The 19,111-nt window shown below is 39.3% G+C and overlaps 1 protein-coding gene across 1 annotated transcript in view; it reads right to left on the bottom strand.

Annotated features, from left to right (window-relative positions):
• LOC134754389 (uncharacterized) overlaps window positions 1-8,438 on the bottom strand; it is a 53,811-nt gene extending 45,373 nt beyond the window's left edge. Inside the window, exons 1-2 of the mRNA XM_063690694.1 lie at window positions 8,421-8,438; window positions 1,973-2,382 (exon numbers count right to left, since the gene is read on the bottom strand). Coding sequence (XP_063546764.1) covers window positions 1,973-2,244 — 272 coding nt within the window. The 5' untranslated portion in view covers window positions 2,245-2,382; window positions 8,421-8,438. The remainder of the gene's footprint in view (window positions 1-1,972; window positions 2,383-8,420) is intronic.
• Window positions 8,439-19,111: the final 10,673 nt, after the last annotated feature.

The raw sequence follows: 19,111 nt of genomic DNA, 5'->3' as shown, positions 1-19,111 counted from the left end.
ACTTGCGCGCGGCAGCAGTACAAGTACAAGTTGCCTATTATCGATAACGTAATATCGACAAAATCAAACCACTCGGTCATGACGTCCAACATTCCTATTAACATTCCTCATTCATGCACGAAATTCGCGCGCGGATTATACTTGGTTCGTATGAATTAGTGACATAATTAAAATAAGAAAGCTATTACTCCCTCCCTAGGGAGTTATAGCTTTTTTTATAATACATAACTCCCGCGGGAACAATATAGGCCTTTACCCTTTAGTACACCTGCATGAAATAAGATCTTTTTCGAGCAAGTGTGATGAAAAAAATATTACTACGAGTATAGATTGTCTAGGTAAGGATCTATTATTATTTTATTCAGAAATATCAGTATCACCGCATTTTTATAGAGAACCTAGAGTTACTATGGTCGCCCAGTGACTATTTATAATACAGGTAAATACAGTCCGTTAGCTCTCAGAATGACATTCGTTTTTCGGGTGAAATCGGACGTAATCGCGTAATAGAAAATGACAGCCTTTTACTTACTGATTTAGTTGCAATCCAACACCCAAAGAGTGCAGTCGTCTTTTGAGCCTTAAACTATATAAGAGTAGTTAATACCACCATAACAATTATATCACAATTTTCCAATTGTATAATTTTACCATATGAATTTAAATATGTGACTGGTATTATCAACTCTATAGAATTTCAAATTTGTTTTCGTATTTCAAATTCTGATTCTATTTTATTTAGATTATGACAAAAAGTCAAATCGCAATATAGTCATCAACCGAATATTAAGCATAATGTCATTAAATTAGGGCTTATTTTACATTGAGACAATAGGTATCCTTAACTTTTTGCGATAAGTTTAAAACTTTTTGTGAGTTAATAAGAAAGCAGAACAGCAGTATCACCTTCGTGTGTTACCGCGGATACCCGATGTATCTTTCTAAAATCCGAAGGTAATTCTGAGAGTTAACGGACTGTAACTAACTTCATATACCGAAAAGGTAACGTTAAGAAAAATAAAGGTACTTAGATATAGTCTTAGATATTCTACCTATAAGTACTTGTGCGACCTTTGGTGTTTTATTTTTGTAACTACCTACAAGTACTTGTTAAGTATTAGTTGTGAGTCCGATTCAAGGCTGCTATTCCTAAAGCTACACATAATTTAATCAAGAGATACAAAACGTGATAGATATCTAAAAAATATATAAATTTAAACAGTAACAACATTAAAACAGGTGAAAAATGTACTAGACTCAAACCTCGGCAAGTTTTATATATGTCAAGTATGGAGCTTAGCTAACCTTTTTTTTTTAGGAGGGGAAAAATGCAATTACGCATACCACAGGGCACGGGGACGAGCCCGAGTGGTTATGTGGGACTCCTTGTTTTGGGCTAATGGGGCCCCAAGTCTACCTACTAAACAACCCCCCCGTCTGCCGCCATTGTGCTGTAGCGGTGGGCCGTAGGAACGCTCCCGACGCCCCCTTGCCTGTCATCCTGAGATTCCTGAGGTCAACCTACGGAGGCAGGCGGCGGTCATGTGCGGTGCGACCCGTCTGCGTCGAGCATGGGTGGCCGTGGGTCGGCCGTTGGGTCGATCTCCCTGGCCCGTTCCGCCATTTCCTTCTGCTGTATTACGTCCTCGCAGAAGGTCTTTACAGCTTGCCACGACCTGTCACTGTCGACCATGGACTTGACCACGGCCGGCAGCGACAGGTCCGGCCCCACTATGGCTATCATGTCAGCCCGCTCTGGCCCCCACACTGGGCACTCTTCCAAGGTGTGTTGTGCGGTATCGACTGCCGCGCCGCATTCGTGGCACTCCTCAGTTGGCTCTCTGCCGGCAATTTTGTGCAGATATATGTGTGATAAAACAAAATGTCTACTGGGTATCCTCCACACTGTTTCAGTAGCCTTACGGCAGTGACATAAAATCCCCTGAATGGTCAAAAGTAGTGAGCGACTTACCGCTTCAAAGAGGTGTGTTTGGTGCCATTGGAGAGCAGCTTGTGTTTGGGCTTGTCGTGCGCACCCGTGGGCGTGGAGGAGGACAACGTGAGGTCGCTGGCGAACGAGCTGGTGGACGAGTCCTTGGAGATGGCGGTCTTAAGCGCGCGCCGCGCCGCCGACTCGGGGCTGCCGGGCGCCGCCGCCAGCTCCAACGCCAGCCGCGACTTGCCTGACGGCGCTACCGGCGCCACCGGCGGCTTCTGCTCCACTGGCACCATATACGACAGCATCGCTGTCTCTCTAATTATCTCCTGACATTTCACGCGTTTCCCTTTAATAATCCATCTATCGAATTCATATCCTTATCAGTCTTAATTATCACTTCACTCACTAGTTAAAAATCGAATTTTTTCGTACGCTATTGAGATCTGAAACAAAGAAACCATTTTAGGGATATTTTTTAAATTATCTGGAGTTTACGGTAGAATTTCTAAATACACATTTAAAAGTGATACATAGATACATGTACATACACTACCGCTCAAAAGTAATTTTAATTTCTCATGCTCTGAAAAAGGGTCATTGTTGTTCTAAAAGGTGTGCAGAAAATGATACGTGTCTGCACTAGAGCATTTTACGTTCGAAGTACGATTTTTTTTTTTTTTTTACGGTACGCAATTGAAATTTGAGTTTAAATGGATTTGTTATACATTTTCCATTCTGATATTTGACTCCATTCCATAAATAACGATACTTTTGCCTGAATTGTTAATTGAAAGTACCCTCAAGAAATACTATAAAAATGTATAATTAGTCATGTTTTAAAAAAAGCACATGCATTTTACTTTCCTCGTATTCGAAATGAAAAGTAGAGTGTTTAACTCAGATGAAAGGCATCATTTCAAACCTTGGTTAACAATCTACTATAGGCACCCGAAATTTTCACCATACAAAAATTATTTTCAAAATCATACTCTTCGATCGCAGGCAAATGACTCTTACATGTTGGATTGAATTTTTATTTAGGTAAATATATTAAGCCTCAAATTGTTGCCAAAGACATCCTTTAAAATTTCGCGTTTATTTTATGCAACGATTTAAAAAACCCTTATGTACAAGTTCATACAAAATTAAATAGGCCAAGCAATAAGAAGGTATAGAGGAAAATGATAGGAACACAATTTTTTACTTCGTAGCTTTGTTTGGACTAGTTAGGAGATGAACATATCAAAATTCCCCTGCCGCAACCCTGGTGCTGGGGGGGAGAGGGGGGTTTGAAGGTTCTATTTTTCGGTTTTTCGATTATATCTCGGAAACTATGCGTCTGAGCGCCTTGGTCACTTATACAAAATGAAAAAAGATTTAATTTGTTACAAGTTTTATTCAGTCAAGTTTTTCGATATCTTGTATAGTTTTTGAGATATCCGCTCTTGAAGGTTTATTTAGGGCTCTCATTTTTATCTTGATTATCTACATCAGTAAAGCTGTTAGGCCGGGTTTGGTAACGTTTTCGTATAAATCGGGGGTGCTGAATTCATTTATGGTATCAACATTGACACCGTTCCGAAGTAAAAACGTATAAACTTTAAACAAATATCTTTTTTTTAACTCCTCTTCACGCTTAAACCGCTGAATCGATTTAGTTGAAATTTGGTAAATAGGTGTTTTAAGTCCCAAGACAGGATATAATATAGTTTTTATCTGAAAAATCATACTTTGAAGGTGTCAAATTTGGTGCGAGGGGAATTCAGCTTCTTCGCCGAAGTTGAATTCCTTAGGTTAATAGTGTTTAAATTTAGGTTTGAAGTCATGTTTGGTATCATTATCAACTAAATCAAACATGTAGACCATCACAAATATTATTTAAATAGGTTCAGCGGTTATTGATTCCCCATACAAATTTCCACCCCACTTTTCACACCCTTAAAAGATGATTTTGGTTATAAAAACTGTCCTATGTACTGTCCCGGGACTCAAACCATCTCTATACCAAATTTCAACGAAATCGGTTCGGCGGTTTAAGCGTAAAGAGGAGTTTTATAAAAAAAAACATTTTTTTAAATTTTGTTTTTACTTAGGAATGGTGTCAATGTTGATACCATAAATGAATTCAGCACCCCAGATTTATACGAAAACGATCCCAAACCCGGCCTAGCAGCTTCACTGATGTAGATAATCAAGATAAAAAAATATATATAAATAGATAAATTAATATAAAAAAAATAGATAATTTTGTTAGTTTACGTTATTATGTTTATATATATATATACATAATATTTGACTTTTTTTTGGTTCTATTTTTCGTTATAATTTATGAATCTATCCTGCACCAACATTTATGTCTCTGTTTGACCTAATGGTTGACTGGTAGAGAATGCCTTTTGGCATTAAGTCCGCCATTTGTACATTTTTTTTTGCTTGTGCAATAAAGTTTAAATAAATAAATAAAATAAAAATGAGAGCCCTAAATAAACCTTTAAGAGCGGATATCTCAAAAACTATACAAGATATCGAAAAACTTGACTGAATAAAACTTGTAACAAATTAAATCTTTTCATTTTGTATAAGTGGCCAGGTCGCTCAGACGCATAGTTTCCGAGATATAATCAAAAAACCGAAAAATGGAACCTTCAAACCCCCCTCTCCCTCCCAGCACCAGGGTTATGGCCGGGGACTTTTGATATGTTAACCTCCTAACTAGTCCAAACAAAGCTACGAAGTAAAAAATTGTGTTCCAAGCATTTCCCTCTATACCTTTTTTTGGGCATTTATTTCCTGGCCTAAAACGATTTTCTACTGGAAAACGATTTATGGGTTTTTTTTACGCTTGCCATTTGGTAAATAGGCAATATACACGACTCGTAAAACGTAGTTTTTACAGTGTTACTTGTCACTTTTTGACATCTATCAATAAGGTTACTTAGACTACGTCCCACAGTGGCAATATCGACATCAAAAATGCGTTTTGCACTATGTAACAATAAAAACTTGTTTTTTTAATTGGTATTAACTGAAACTAAGGAAATTACAGAAAAGTTTATAGGACATTTTAGTCTATAAATATGATCAGCCCGCGCAGCATGGTTCCCCTATCACTAAGTCCGTCACTTTCGCACTCACATACTTGTTAGAACATGACAGGCATGGTGATAAGCGTGTGATAAGCGTACCGTGCTACGACCTCAGGAATACGCTGTTAAAATTATTCGGTAGGTATCTTCATGTTACACCGTGTATAAACAGACGTATACATATAAGTATACCTACTCGTAATGCATACACATAGGCGGGATGTGCAGTCGATTTCTATAGGTATCAGCGAGGTTAGTAAGGTCAATACCTCAATACGGTGAAGACCGGCATATAATCTGGGGGCACGGCAGTGCCAGCCAAGTCGAGCAAAACAAAGAGGCACGGCCGTACCATCCTTTTCTCGAAGCCATTCAGGCCATTTTCGACGTCCTGTGATTTTCTGCTGGCTAAAGCTAGAACCCTGAATTTTCAGTGACATATAGGGCATAATATGGCTTAGATATATTCCCAAGATCATTCAATTTGAACCTGTAGTTTAAGAATTATTGCACGTCAGTTCCTTAGTTTTGTCACTGACACACTCACTTAAGATCATCATAATTCTAAGGTACTTCTAGCAGACCACATAAGTAGTTTTTAGCTTACCAAGCCAAAGATGTAAGAACTGCATTAAGTAAGTTTGTAGTCCTTTATAAATTACAAAGTAAAAGTTACTTTTGCAGTTCCTACAAATAGTAGACAATAAAGGTCTAAGTTGAACGATGTGAGTATAAAGGTGTGTATAGTTATAATATGTATATAGTATGAGTATGGTATGGCTATGGTAAAGATATGAATGGTATGGTGCGTTATGGGTAGGTACTTGGGTATGAGTAGAAGTATAGTTTGGTATGGCTTTGAGTTTTGTATAGGTATGAGTACGAGTATAGTGTGAGATGAGTATGAGCTTTGAGAAAAGTGGTAGCTGACGTACAAAAAGTAGTACCCGAAAAGAAAGACTACCTACAAACAGAGATGAGATCCCATCAAAAACATTACATGTAATAATTTTTAAGAAAAAAACCGACTTCAATGGGGGATGCCGCTGAAAGTTTACTTATTGTTGATGGTGCACTCTTAGATTCCAGACAATGAAATGAAATAGACAGCATATTTTGCGTAATTATCCTAATCCATCTTTTGACTAATTTTGCCTAATTGCCTAATTATTATAATATTGCCTAATAATGTAGAAAAGGAGGTAAAACCACCCACTTTTCTAGTAGCATTTCGTTTTTGTAAGGGTCACAATTCTAACCTAACCTAACCTACTTTTCTGATAGCATTTCGATTCTGTAAGGGTCACAATTCTAACCTAACCTAACCCACTTTTCTAGTAGCATTTCGGGTCTGGGTCCGGATCCGAGTCCGGGTCCGTGTCCGGCTGTCCGGGTCCAAGTTTGGGTCAGAGTTCGGTCCGGGTCCGAATCCGAGTTGGGGTCCATGTCCAGATCCGGGTCCGGGTCCGAGTCCGGGTCCAAGTTTGGGTCTGAGTCCATAAGGAAGAGAACAAATCGCCAAACGTGAACTATGTGTCATTGAAGAGTTCCATTCTGATCATCATCAGCAGTTCCACTTAATCAAATGTCACTTTTTTAAATGTAAATGCTGGATTTGTTGATGAAAATACAAAAATCACTATATGTAAGCCTTTAACATTTGAGGAGTTCCCTCGATTCCTCATGGATCACGGGACCAATCTGTATGTATATACTTACAATAGTTACAATCAAAAAAAGAATTTTCAAAATCGGTCCAGAAATGACGGAGTTATGGAGTAACAAACATTTAAAAAAAAATACATACAACCGAATTGATAACCTCCTCCTTTTGAAATCTTGAAGTCGGTTAAAAAGTTGAAAGTCTCGCAACGCAATTCTTCCACTACAAAAAAGTTTTGAGATGTAATGCGAAACCAAGTCGGTTATTTTATTCAGTGTCACGGGGTATTAAAATTGAAATCGTATCAATATTAGATCTTTAATTTTTAATACGTATAATGACTTGGCCATCGCACGGCTGCATGATGTAATGACATTTTCCCCTCACTAGCTCGGAAAGCCGTCTTTTATCCTTTAAAACAAGCGGGGAAAAACGCATTTTATCCACTAGTGGGGAAAGTAATTTGACCTTGAATGGAGCATGTTTAAGTAGCTTGACAGATAACAAAACGTAAAACGCTCATAATAATGGTTCGTTCGATATTAATTATCATTAAATAAATGGTTTGAGAATCTAATAAAAAATACCAAATTTAGCTTTATTTAATAATTTTAAGTCATAAACCTTAAAATTCCATAAGAAACGTTTGTTTTTTTATAATGATGTTAAATATAATTCTGAACGCACAAGTTGAATCGATGCAATTTCAAAACGCATCGTTGACATTTCATACATCAGAAATGTCAACATTGTCAACAATTTTTTTACTTAAAACCTTTTCTCACCGACTCGCGTAAAAATACACAACTTCCAGAGTTTTCTGTTATAATATCGTAAAGAAATGAGTGATTCCAGTGATGAAGATGATCTAACGCCTATGGTTGTTGCACTTTCCTCGCTATAGTGAGGTGAAAAGTTTTGTGTTACACACGGGCGCAAATGTATTTTACTTCTCGTGTGTTGAAACACTCGCGGGTAAAATACAACTTTGCACCCTTGTATAACAAATAACTATATAAGGATCATCGTCAACTATTAAAAACAATTCTAATTTAACATAACGCTAATCATATGCAGTTTGAGCATTACACATATTTACGAACTAGTACGATACGAGTAAAGCATTATGTGATTTATGTGCGATTGCCAAGTCATTATATGTATTACAAATTAAAGATATCTATATAATATTGATACGGTTTTAATTTTAATACCCCGTGACACTGACTAAAATAACCGAGTTGGTTTCGCATTACATCTAAAAAAAAATTGTAGTAGAAGAATTGCGTTGCGAGACTTGCATCTTTTTACATGTAATGTTTTTGATGGGATATTTATTGCTGGGAATAAGACCGTCACAGACGTCACAGTCACAGCGCAAGAACTCTCGTATTTGTATAGGTACCTACGTAGTACGTACTACGTTACGTCGCTCATAGGCAGAAAGGAAGTGTTCACTCTAACGACCTTCTGTAAGTGGTTAGTGGAGTAGGTATGTGTACAAACGTAATAATTAAGAGCTTGTAGACGGTCTTCCCTTATATCTGTTCTTATCCATATGTCCAGATGGTCAAGTTGTATTGATTGCTAAAATCATGGTTTCATAGTGTAACATTGTACTATACGTACCTACTTACATAGGTACATTGTGTAGCCATTATATAATATGCTGACACCGGCATCGGTATAGTTACGCTACGCGTAAACAACATGCTTAGAAGTTATTGCTTACCTATTATTATTATCTTCGCAACGTGGCCCAGTCCACGTGACCATTTCTTACTTAATGACTAGGTATTACTGTCTCCTGGTCAATCTGAAAAAGACAATAGGTAGGTACTTAAAAATATCTAAGTAGAAGATATAAGGGTGTGTACTAAATATTTTGGTTTTCCTTTCTTATTCCTGACATGACACAGAAATTATTTACCGGCCAAATCGACATCGAGAACCGCTGCCATTATATGGACAACTTAGTCACATGTACGGCACGCACAGATATTGGGCTTGCTTAATTAAAATGAGCATGTCTTTCAGACTAGACACAAATTAAGAATACTCGTTATTATATGTAGAGTGCATTGGGGTAATTACGATAGAAATTTTGACGAGTTGAGTAAACAACAGCATTTCAGTAAAAAAATATTTTATTTTTAAATTGTACTGCCTATATTTTCGTATCTCTTGAACATTGATGAATCAGACTTATGATTTGTGGACATTACATACAAAAATACACTGTTGTTTCTTTTTTATGCATATTTATTGTCATGTCTCACTTTTTTGGACATTTGAGGGAAATACGAAATATGCCCGAAATAATTGAAAAGTAGATCTTACTACTCATAGACTGATGGTTTATATTTATTTCTCATTTGTAATTGCCCCTTAGTTATAATATTGTAAACTTTGTTAATAGTTTCGCTTATACGGTCATTTCGGATTGATTACTTCGGATTTACATTTACAGATTCCAAACAATACTTTCGATAGAATATTGCAAGAAAATATAAACCTCACATATTTAAATATTTCTTTATCCTAACTATGTACCTAGTTTGAGAACCACTGGCCATTTCTATGAAAGTGTGAGGTGTGATTATTGCGAATGCATACGTGTATCGTAATAAACCCAGAGGGGTATTTCCGAAACAAAATAAAAAACAACACGTGGACTGCGTGTTCCCCTCAATCAATAGTAAAAGACAATAACCTATAATACTAAAAAACAATTATTTTAATAAGTTCCCTGGGTTCCGAGAAAAGATTGTTGGGGTTATTGCGAATCACCCAAAAAGGCGCGAAAATCACTTGTCTGTCGAGACGACACGTTGCTCACTCACTTACGCTAGCAGCGACGCCAGCGACGAACGGCGACTGCAGCGTCAAAGCCGATAACAATGGCGTCTAAAGTAATGTTGCTAGTAAGAAAATATCGCTGCGTTTGGTAGTTTTTTAACTTTCGGAATATACCCAATTTCGCAATTACCCCAATGCACCCTATTTTTGATAATGTTATGTTCAACCTCTGTGTGGGAATGACAATATAATAGCATTCCTGAGGCAAGGAAAGGTCAGTCGCCCGCAGTGAACTCACGCGCCGCCGTGCTCTGGACACGCTCATGATTGGCAACAAATAATTACAAGTTCACAATCATTTCCTATTCCTACCGGCTAGAGCTTCCACTTCGCCGTGTAAATATAGCGGCCTTATTCCGTGTCTGCAGCATTCGACGTAGCTAGGTATCGACATGATATCGAAAACGTATTAATTTAATTGGTATCTATTGGCATTATGGATACCTAATGTGTCTGAAATAAAGTTTTCATATCTCATGCTCTGAAAGTGGGTCATTGTTGTTCTAAAAAGTGCGCAGAAAGTGATACGTTTCTGCTCTAGTGCAGAAAAGTGGTTTACTCCTCTGCGTCCCCGACCCACGAGCAACTGGGTGGAAACAAAATTGAAAAGTAGTGTCCTTATTTCCCCGCCTGGAACAATTGGTAATTGTTCTAATTTTACTAATCCCGCATTGAATCGTTTTTTATCAAAAATGATGTAAATAAATTGTTAAAATAAATCAAGAATTGATTTCTTTTGTTGAATTGTATTTACTCGATTTCATACCTTAGATAACCCTACACGTGATCCCCGGGTGGTGCTAAAAGAGTAACAAACTTGGCAGCTGCACTGTCCCATCAGGACCTCGCAGCGCTCACTGGATTCCTTCATATGCTTTCCCACTACTATTACCCTCCGAGAAGATGTCAATTAAAGCCGCTAACCAGTCGACAATGGATATAGGACCCTCTGTCCGAGTCTGTTCCTTGAACATAGAAGGGATAAATTTATCAAAAACAGAGTGCATGCAAAAATCCTGTTCGACCAGGATATCGACGTTGCCTTTATTCAGGAAACCCACGCCAAAGATGCCACTGAGTTGTCACGCAGAGGAGCACTCCAGGGCTATGATATGATCGCTGCCACATACCATGGTCAATACGGCACGGCTATTTATGTCCGACAAATGCTCGCACCTACTTGCTCCATAATAACAAACTACATAAGTACAGACAACATCGCCACAACTATCATAAAACTTAACGACATGCAGATCTGCAATATCTACAAACCACCAAATAGTAAATGGCCAGACCCAGCTCTCCCTAAACGCGCCCACCCTGCCCTTTACGTCGGAGACTTCAACAGCCACCACACAAGTTGGGGGTACAAGAAAAACGACAGTAACGGTGATAAAATCACAGAATGGGCTGACGCCGCAAATACATTTCTCGTGTTCGACAGCAAGAGTAGGGGGACTTTCAGATCCGCGCGCTGGAAAAAGGAATACAATCCCGGCCTGGTCTTCATCACAAAAGATGCCCTAGACAACCCAGTGCCAATTCGCAGAACTGTCCTCGGAGAATTTCCCCACAGCCAGCATCGTCCAGTTTTACTTGACATTGGTCTTAAAGTTCCCATCGTACCATCCTACCCTGCCCCCAGATGGAACTTCCAGAAGGCGAGCTGGGAAAAGTTCAAAAATAAACTGGACAGTAGTGTCAGATGGATTACACCAATTCCAGACAACTACGACCGTTTCAGAAAACTCATCCTAGCTACTGCGATGGAATTTATTCCTAGAGGATTCCGTCGAAGATGCTGCCCCTGCTGGAACGAGAACACGGAAGCACTCTGGCAAGACTTCCAAGCTACTGGAAATCGCGACACAGCACACGAAGTCATCGCATCACTTGACCAGGCACGAAGAGATAAATGGGAAGAAACCGTCCAGAAAATGAACTTCACGCACTCTAGCAAAAAAGCATGGCACTTGGTAAGAAAGCTGACCGATGGCTCTACCACGACAAAGGCTAAACCTACTGTAAGCCCCAACGCTATCGCTGACAGGATGGTCAAGCTGTCTAAGGCACCCAACCACAAGGCCCACTCCAGGAAGATACGGCTGGAACTTTCGGCACTCAAATCCAGCGCCGCGCCTGAGAGTGATTACAGTCGACCTTTCTCCGCAGATAAAGTTACCCGGGCATTGAGCCACATTTCTGCTGGGAAAGCCTGCGGCGAGGACGGAGTCTTTCCCGAGTTCATGATACATAGTGGACCAAAGACCCGTGCATGGATGGCAAAATTCTACACGGCTATTATGGACTCTGGTATGATGCCTCCTACACTCAAACGGTCTAAGGTTATTGCTATTCTTAAACCTGGTAAACCTAACGATAGAGCAGACAGCTACAGACCGATTGCCCTCCTCAGCGTTGTCTATAAGCTTCTGGAGAGATTGGTGTACCACAGGATCCACGACACCATAAATGCAATCATTCCGGACGATCAAGCTGGCTTCAGGCCGAACCGAAATTGCTGCGACCAAGTATTGGCACTCACAACTCATATAGAGAACGGGTTTAACAAACAACTCAAATCGTCAGCGGCCTTCATCGACCTAATGGCCGCTTACGACACAGTCTGGCGCCAGGGATTGCTCTACAAGTTGCTAAATATTATTCCTTGCATAAAGATATACCGGCTTATCGAAATATTCTAACTAATAGGCCAGTCCAAGTCTTCCACGGAAAAGAAAGTGGCAGTGTTAGAGTTTTAAATAACGGCCTTCCACAGGGCTGCATGACCTGCCTGATACCTCCTCCCGGAAGTTTGGATACGCCGACGATCTGGCTCTTATCACACAACACCCAAGCATAGATGCGTCTAAACCAATCCTCGAGAAGGACCTGGCTGCACTGGATGACTACTTCAGCCGATGGCGCCTGTGCCTGAACCCAACTAAAACGGAAGTGTGTTGTTTCCACCTGAACAACAACTCAGCATCAGGTTCAAAGGTGCAACCTTGAAGCACAACCCGAACCCCAAATACTTGGGAGTTACGCTAGACAGAAGCCTAACATACAAAGTTCACCTACAGAAAGCTGCAAGCAAACTCAAGACCAGGAATAACATAATCCAAAAACTCACGGGAACGACTTGGGGAGCCACTGCATCCTGCCTTCGAACTACTGCTCTGGCTCTGGTTTACTCAACGGCTGAGTACTGCGCCCCAGTCTGGATGAACAGTGCACATACTTACTAAACCAGACACTCCGCCTAATTACCGGATGCTTAAAGCCTACGCCAGCCCACTGGCTCCCTATTCTGGGCAACATAGCTCCTGCACACCTCCGTAGGAACAAAAGCCTTCACCAAGAAGCCATCAAAATGCACAGTTGCTCTAACCTTCCCATCCACCGAGACTTCAACGAGATGAGCAATAAAAGGTTAAAGTCCAGAAACCCTCCTGCTCTACAGATGCCCAATCAACAAACCACTTGGAGCTTGGTGGAGGCGTGGCAAGCAGAATGGGAGCACCATGTGGACCAAATAAACCCTCTCATCCATCTCACACTTCGAACACCTCCTACCGGCTTCAAAGAGCCCCGCCGCGTATGGTCCGCCCTTAACCGCTTTTGAACCGGAATTGGTAACTGTGCACACCACTGGCACAAATGGGGTTGGAGCGCCTCTCCTGCCTGCGAGTGTGGGCACCCAGACCAGACCATCGAACACATAGTGCTGGAATGTCCCCTCACAAAATACACGGGCCATGTGGATGACTTTAATATCCTGGCTGAAGAAGCGGCTGCTTACCTGAGTAGGGCGAAATTTTAATTTTAAGTTGTTAGTATTCTCTAAAGTTTTGTATCCAGTGACATGTAACGAAGCCATACGATAAATAAATACTCGATTTCATAAGAGGGAACCAAAAGGAATACACCAAAAATATTTTTTTAAACCTTATACTTGCGTAAATGAGCAAAGACAGAATCTTATACAGCCACAGTTAAACGTTTGTACGATATTAAATGGGTTTGAAAGTTATTTAGCACTATATTCATAAAAATAAAATAAAAGATAGTTTGCTTATTTTATTCATTAAATTGTAATTTAATATTTACTTTTTTTAAATACTTTTATTATGTTGGCTAAATGACTGGGATGCCATTGCCATTGACTATTTGGGAGTTTTAGAACGAAAAAGTAAAAAATTCAAAATTAAGAGGCAATCCCACTGATTTTCGTGTTATAATGAACAAATCAGTTAAAATTGCAGTTTGTTAAAATATGTGTTTTCGTAAATATTGCAAACTAAATGTTTTTCGCTAGGGGTTATTTATCTTCACACATGAAAAGTCTCCGATTGCAAGTAAGTCCTAAGCAAAACAAAATCATGGCCGTAGGTCTATTAGGTACTTTATTTACTGTTTTGCAAAATTGCCTCGTCTTGTTTTGTTTCCTCGCATTCGATATGAAAAATAAAGTGTTTAACTCAGATAAAAGGCACCATTTCCGTCTCGGACTATTGGCGTTCTCACTGCGTTCGAGCGCCAAACTAACTCGACAGGAATGGGTGCCGTTCAGCCCTTGGTTTTACAATCTACTATTATCATTCATTCATTATGGAGTTCTGTTTTGCACGTCAGAAGTTATTTCAGGTCAAATGTCATAAAAAACGGTTTTTCGCGGATATTCAGGTTGCTATAGCTCCAATGTTGTTTGTTTCGCCTTTTGAACACAGTCATATTATAACTTATTTTTTAATACAGTTGCTCAGAAAGTGCTACTTTTCGTGGCTGTTTAGCGTGCGGAAAGTTGGTTTTCGCGAACTAGTGCTTTTTACTTTTCCAATTTTTTAAAATTTTTACTTGTTCCAATTCATGACTACTTATTGATGAGTGTTAATATTAGTTTCCTTTTAACGTCGTAATCAACATAAAAACCTACTGTTAATGTAAGAATACGAAAAATATGCATATTTCATATTTTATTACTTACCTCTTCATCATTATAAGTATTATAACACGTTTATTTTTTAATGTTGAAAAACCGTTCTTAATAAGTTGTCTGAATGGAACGGAACGCCTGTCAAAGAAGAGGCGTATTTTCTTACTGCAAGAATGTTTTATAGTTTCCAAAGGCAACATTCGATATTGTTTTTATAAATATACTTACTTACTTACTTCGCTGGCTCAGCGACCCGAAGTGGATCTTGGCCTCCGATACTAGGTTTCGCCATTCGTTCCTATCCTGTGCGATCTGACGCCATTCAGCCGCCTGGATGTCACATAGGTCCTTCTGGACCTCGTCGATCCACCGGTACCTAGGCTTTCTTTAGGTATAAATATACGATACACAAATAATCATAAATCCTGATATTTAGGTAATAATGGTACAATGTTTTAATATTTACAATTGTTTCTGTCTTATAGAAAGAACATGCATTAGAAAAAAAAACTTTCATTGAAGTGGGTTCAATAATAATAACAAAATCTATTCTAGTCGAATAAAAGCTAGAAAAACACTTCTTCATAATGTCAATGTCAATGTCAATGATGTCACAGAATTAATAACATAAAAGTTTCGAATTCCATTCCTTATTGCTTATTATATAAACGTTGCTTTTCTTATTTTTTCGCAACTGTATTAAAAAACGTCGTTCGATACACGTGCGGAAATGTCATTCTTCACTCATCCCGAGTCTTGCTATCTCGGTACTCGTGAATTAATGACATACTTTCCGCACTAGCATCGAAATGTACTATATTGATAGATGTCAAAAAGTGACAAGTAAAACCAGGCCTTCTTCACTCGCTCAAGGCCACGCGCTATATGCCTACCGCTCGGCGTATCGTCGATGATACAACCGACAGAGGGCCGTCGAACGCCCGCCTGAGCGCTCGCACCGCACGTTTCCCGCGCCTACGCTTCGAAATGCCGAAACCACCATTCGTTCCTATCCTGTGCGATCTGACGCCATTCAGCCGCCTGGATGTCACATAGGTCCTTCTGGACCTCGTCGATCCACCGGTACCTAGGCTTTCTTTAGGTATAAATATACGATACACAAATAATCATAAATCCTGATATTTAGGTAATAATGGTACAATGTTTTAATATTTACAATTGTTTCTGTCTTATAGAAAGAACATGCATTAGAAAAAAAAACTTTCATTGAAGTGGGTTCAATAATAATAACAAAATCTATTCTAGTCGAATAAAAGCTAGAAAAACACTTCTTCATAATGTCAATGTCAATGTCAATGATGTCACAGAATTAATAACATAAAAGTTTCGAATTCCATTCCTTATTGCTTATTATATAAACGTTGCTTTTCTTATTTTTTCGCAACTGTATTAAAAAACGTCGTTCGATACACGTGCGGAAATGTCATTCTTCACTCATCCCGAGTCTTGCTATCTCGGTACTCGTGAATTAATGACATACTTTCCGCACTAGCATCGAAATGTACTATATTGATAGATGTCAAAAAGTGACAAGTAAAACCAGGCCTTCTTCACTCGCTCAAGGCCACGCGCTATATGCCTACCGCTCGGCGTATCGTCGATGATACAACCGACAGAGGGCCGTCGAACGCCCGCCTGAGCGCTCGCACCGCACGTTTCCCGCGCCTACGCTTCGAAATGCCGAAACCACGTAATTATTGTGCAGTAGATGGGTGTAAAAGTCAAAAAACAATGGAAAATTTGTCGTCTTTTCATTTCCGAGAGACGAAGAAAGGTGAGTTGTGTTTTAAATCTATCTTTATGAATTTTGTCACCATTTATTTCTTTGAACATAAGTAGGTAAATCGTAAATTAAGGAGTTTTTTGAGTCAGGTTGTTTTTATATTTGATTGACTAATAAAAAATATGGTTTATTCGCAACATTCGTTTTATTACAATAATAACATAAGTAACAGTACAACCCTAGCGCATTCTTTACGATGACGCGTTGGCACGTGACTCGCACGGCGAGCAAGGCAGTCTCGACTCTTTGTGCGCGTACTTATGGTACATTTCTTCTCGTCCTGAGCAGCAGGTATTATTATTAAGATTTTGTAGGCTATTATAGCGTAGGTATTTTCGCTTTAGTATGGGAATGATGTATCTGTTACGTAGTAACTATTTATTAATCTGTGGTAAAACTTTGTAAAAACTACGTTTTACGAAAAAAAGTAAAAGTCTATTTTAACCGACTTCAATTTCATAGAAGGAGGAGGTTCTGTATTCGGTTTGGGCTATTTTTTTTATGTATGTTCACCGATTACTCCGAGACCCGTGGTCCAATTTGAGTAATTCTTTATTTGTTCGAAAGGAACTACTTTCAAGTTGGTCCCATATTAATCTGGTTCTGATCTGATGATGGAATCCGTGAGGAATTGAGGGAACTCCTCAATTTTTAAAGGCACGTGTATGGTGATTTCGGTGTTTTCTAAAGTAACTCAAGCATTTCCTCACAAAAACCATCAATTTGATGTGGCGCAACTGTAGCCTAACCACGAGTTTGACATTAAATATTCGCTAGCGTCTTCATAACTTACTTTGTACACTAATATGCCAGTACGAGCGAGATGCATAAATAGTAAGCACGCGATAACGATTATATCAATGTCAAACTCGTGGTAAGGCTACTGATGATGAAGACCACGGACGAAATGTGGAACTTCCCTCGTATGTGTATTATGAATTATGATTTTTGATGTAGGTAGTGTTGGAAACAACCAAAGAGACTAGAGGTGAGGGGTAGGTGTGAGAGGTGAAGGTAGAGGGTATTAGTGTGAGGGGGCGAACACTCGCGAACGCGAAGAGAAGCGACGCGGCGCGGCGCGGCCGGCCCAAGGCGTTCGCGTTCGCAACGAGATCGCCCACGTAGGACACTTCTATAGGTATCAAAGGATTAATTAAGGCGCCGTGCCGCGCCGCTTCGCGTTCGCGTGTCGTTCGCCTACATAGTACGCTGCGTTAGGCAATCCAACGTACATACTTATATAGCCGCATCCTTATCGAATTGTACCAAAATCACTATGAATATATGGTTCAAAATTTGGCTTGGCACCGACGTCAAACATATCAGTTGGTAACGAATCTTTCGGTTTCCTCGTAACCACCTTGTATAATATGTTTTAATAGGTAAGAATTGTAAAGCATAACATTTGTGACAAGTACTCGTATATCCCATACATTTGTTCATAGGTACGCTCAAAGAGTAAAGTAAGTATAATAGGTATACCCTCAACCGTTTTTAAGATAGACGACGCAGAATCATTGAGTTATAGAATCATTGAGTTATTATTACTATAGAGGCGATCGACCAGGGCCGGATCTAGGGTAGAGCGAGTGGAGCGGCCGCTCTAGGCGCCGGATGGCAAGGGGAGCGCCAAAATGGCAAATGAGAAAAAAAAAGTTTTAAAAGACGCGCGTGTGACGCGTGCCCAAAATACGGTTCGTTTTTCTTTTGGGTAAAAAGCTTCAACGAAGAGCGCCAAAACCCGATTTCGCTCTACCCTGATCAAGGACTCGGGCCGGCATTGGAGGCGACATACCAAACAATAAAATTGTCGCAATCACAACCTGTACCACGCGACCAAAATCTCGTAAGGGCCGTAAATTTCATGGCGCTTACGTGTTTAGGTCGCGAGATTCACTCTCCGTTTCTTTGGTTTGATGCCAAAACGGCAGCAACGCATGGCGCAAAATGCTGGTTCTCTGTGCCGGTTCTATACGTAAGTAATATTGTGATAATAGTTCAATGCGCAGAACGCACACGCGAGATTTTCTGTGACTGTTGAGGCAACTTGTTTTGTTTCAGCTTATATTATGACAAGACATGCAGTCTCCGATTGAAAGTAAGTTTTAAAGAACAAATCGTGGCAATACATCTATTACTTTAATTTTAATTACTGATTATACAAATTTGATTGTCTTTTTTGAAATTGAAATTGAAAAATATATTTTCCCCTCACTAGCTCAGAAAGCCGTCTTTTATCCTTTAAAACAAGCGGGGAAAAACGCATTTTATCCACTAGTGGGGAAAGTAATTTGACCTTGGATGGAGCGTGTTTAAGTAACTTTTGACAGATAACAAAACGTAAAACGCTCATAATAATGGTTCGTTCGATATTATTTATCATTAGATAAATGGTTTGTGAATTTAATAAAAAATACCAAATTTAGCTTTATTTAATGATTTTAAGTTATAACCATAAAATTCCATAAGAAACATTTGTTTTTTTTATAATGATGTTGAACGCACAAGTTGAGTTGATGCAATTTCAAAACGCATCCTCACAAATGTCAACATTGTTAAATGTCAACAAAAATTTTACTTTAAAGTTTTCTCACCGAATCCCGTAAAAATACACAACTTCCAGAGTTTTCTGTTATAATAACGTATTATCGTAAAAAAATAGTGATTCCCTTGATGAAAATGATTTAACGCCTGTGGATGTTGCACTTTCCTCGCTATAGCGAGGGGAAAAGTTTTGTGTTACACACGGGTGCAAATGTATTTTACTTCTCGTGTGTTGAAACACCCGCTACGCTCAGGATTCTATTTTAGAACAACTCGCTTC

This window comes from Cydia strobilella, chromosome Z (assembly GCF_947568885.1).
Source record: "Cydia strobilella chromosome Z, ilCydStro3.1, whole genome shotgun sequence".
Classification (NCBI taxonomy): domain Eukaryota; kingdom Metazoa; phylum Arthropoda; class Insecta; order Lepidoptera; family Tortricidae; genus Cydia; species Cydia strobilella.
Note: the sequence above shows the minus strand (reverse complement) of the source record. Positions and strands in the feature narration are given on the sequence as shown.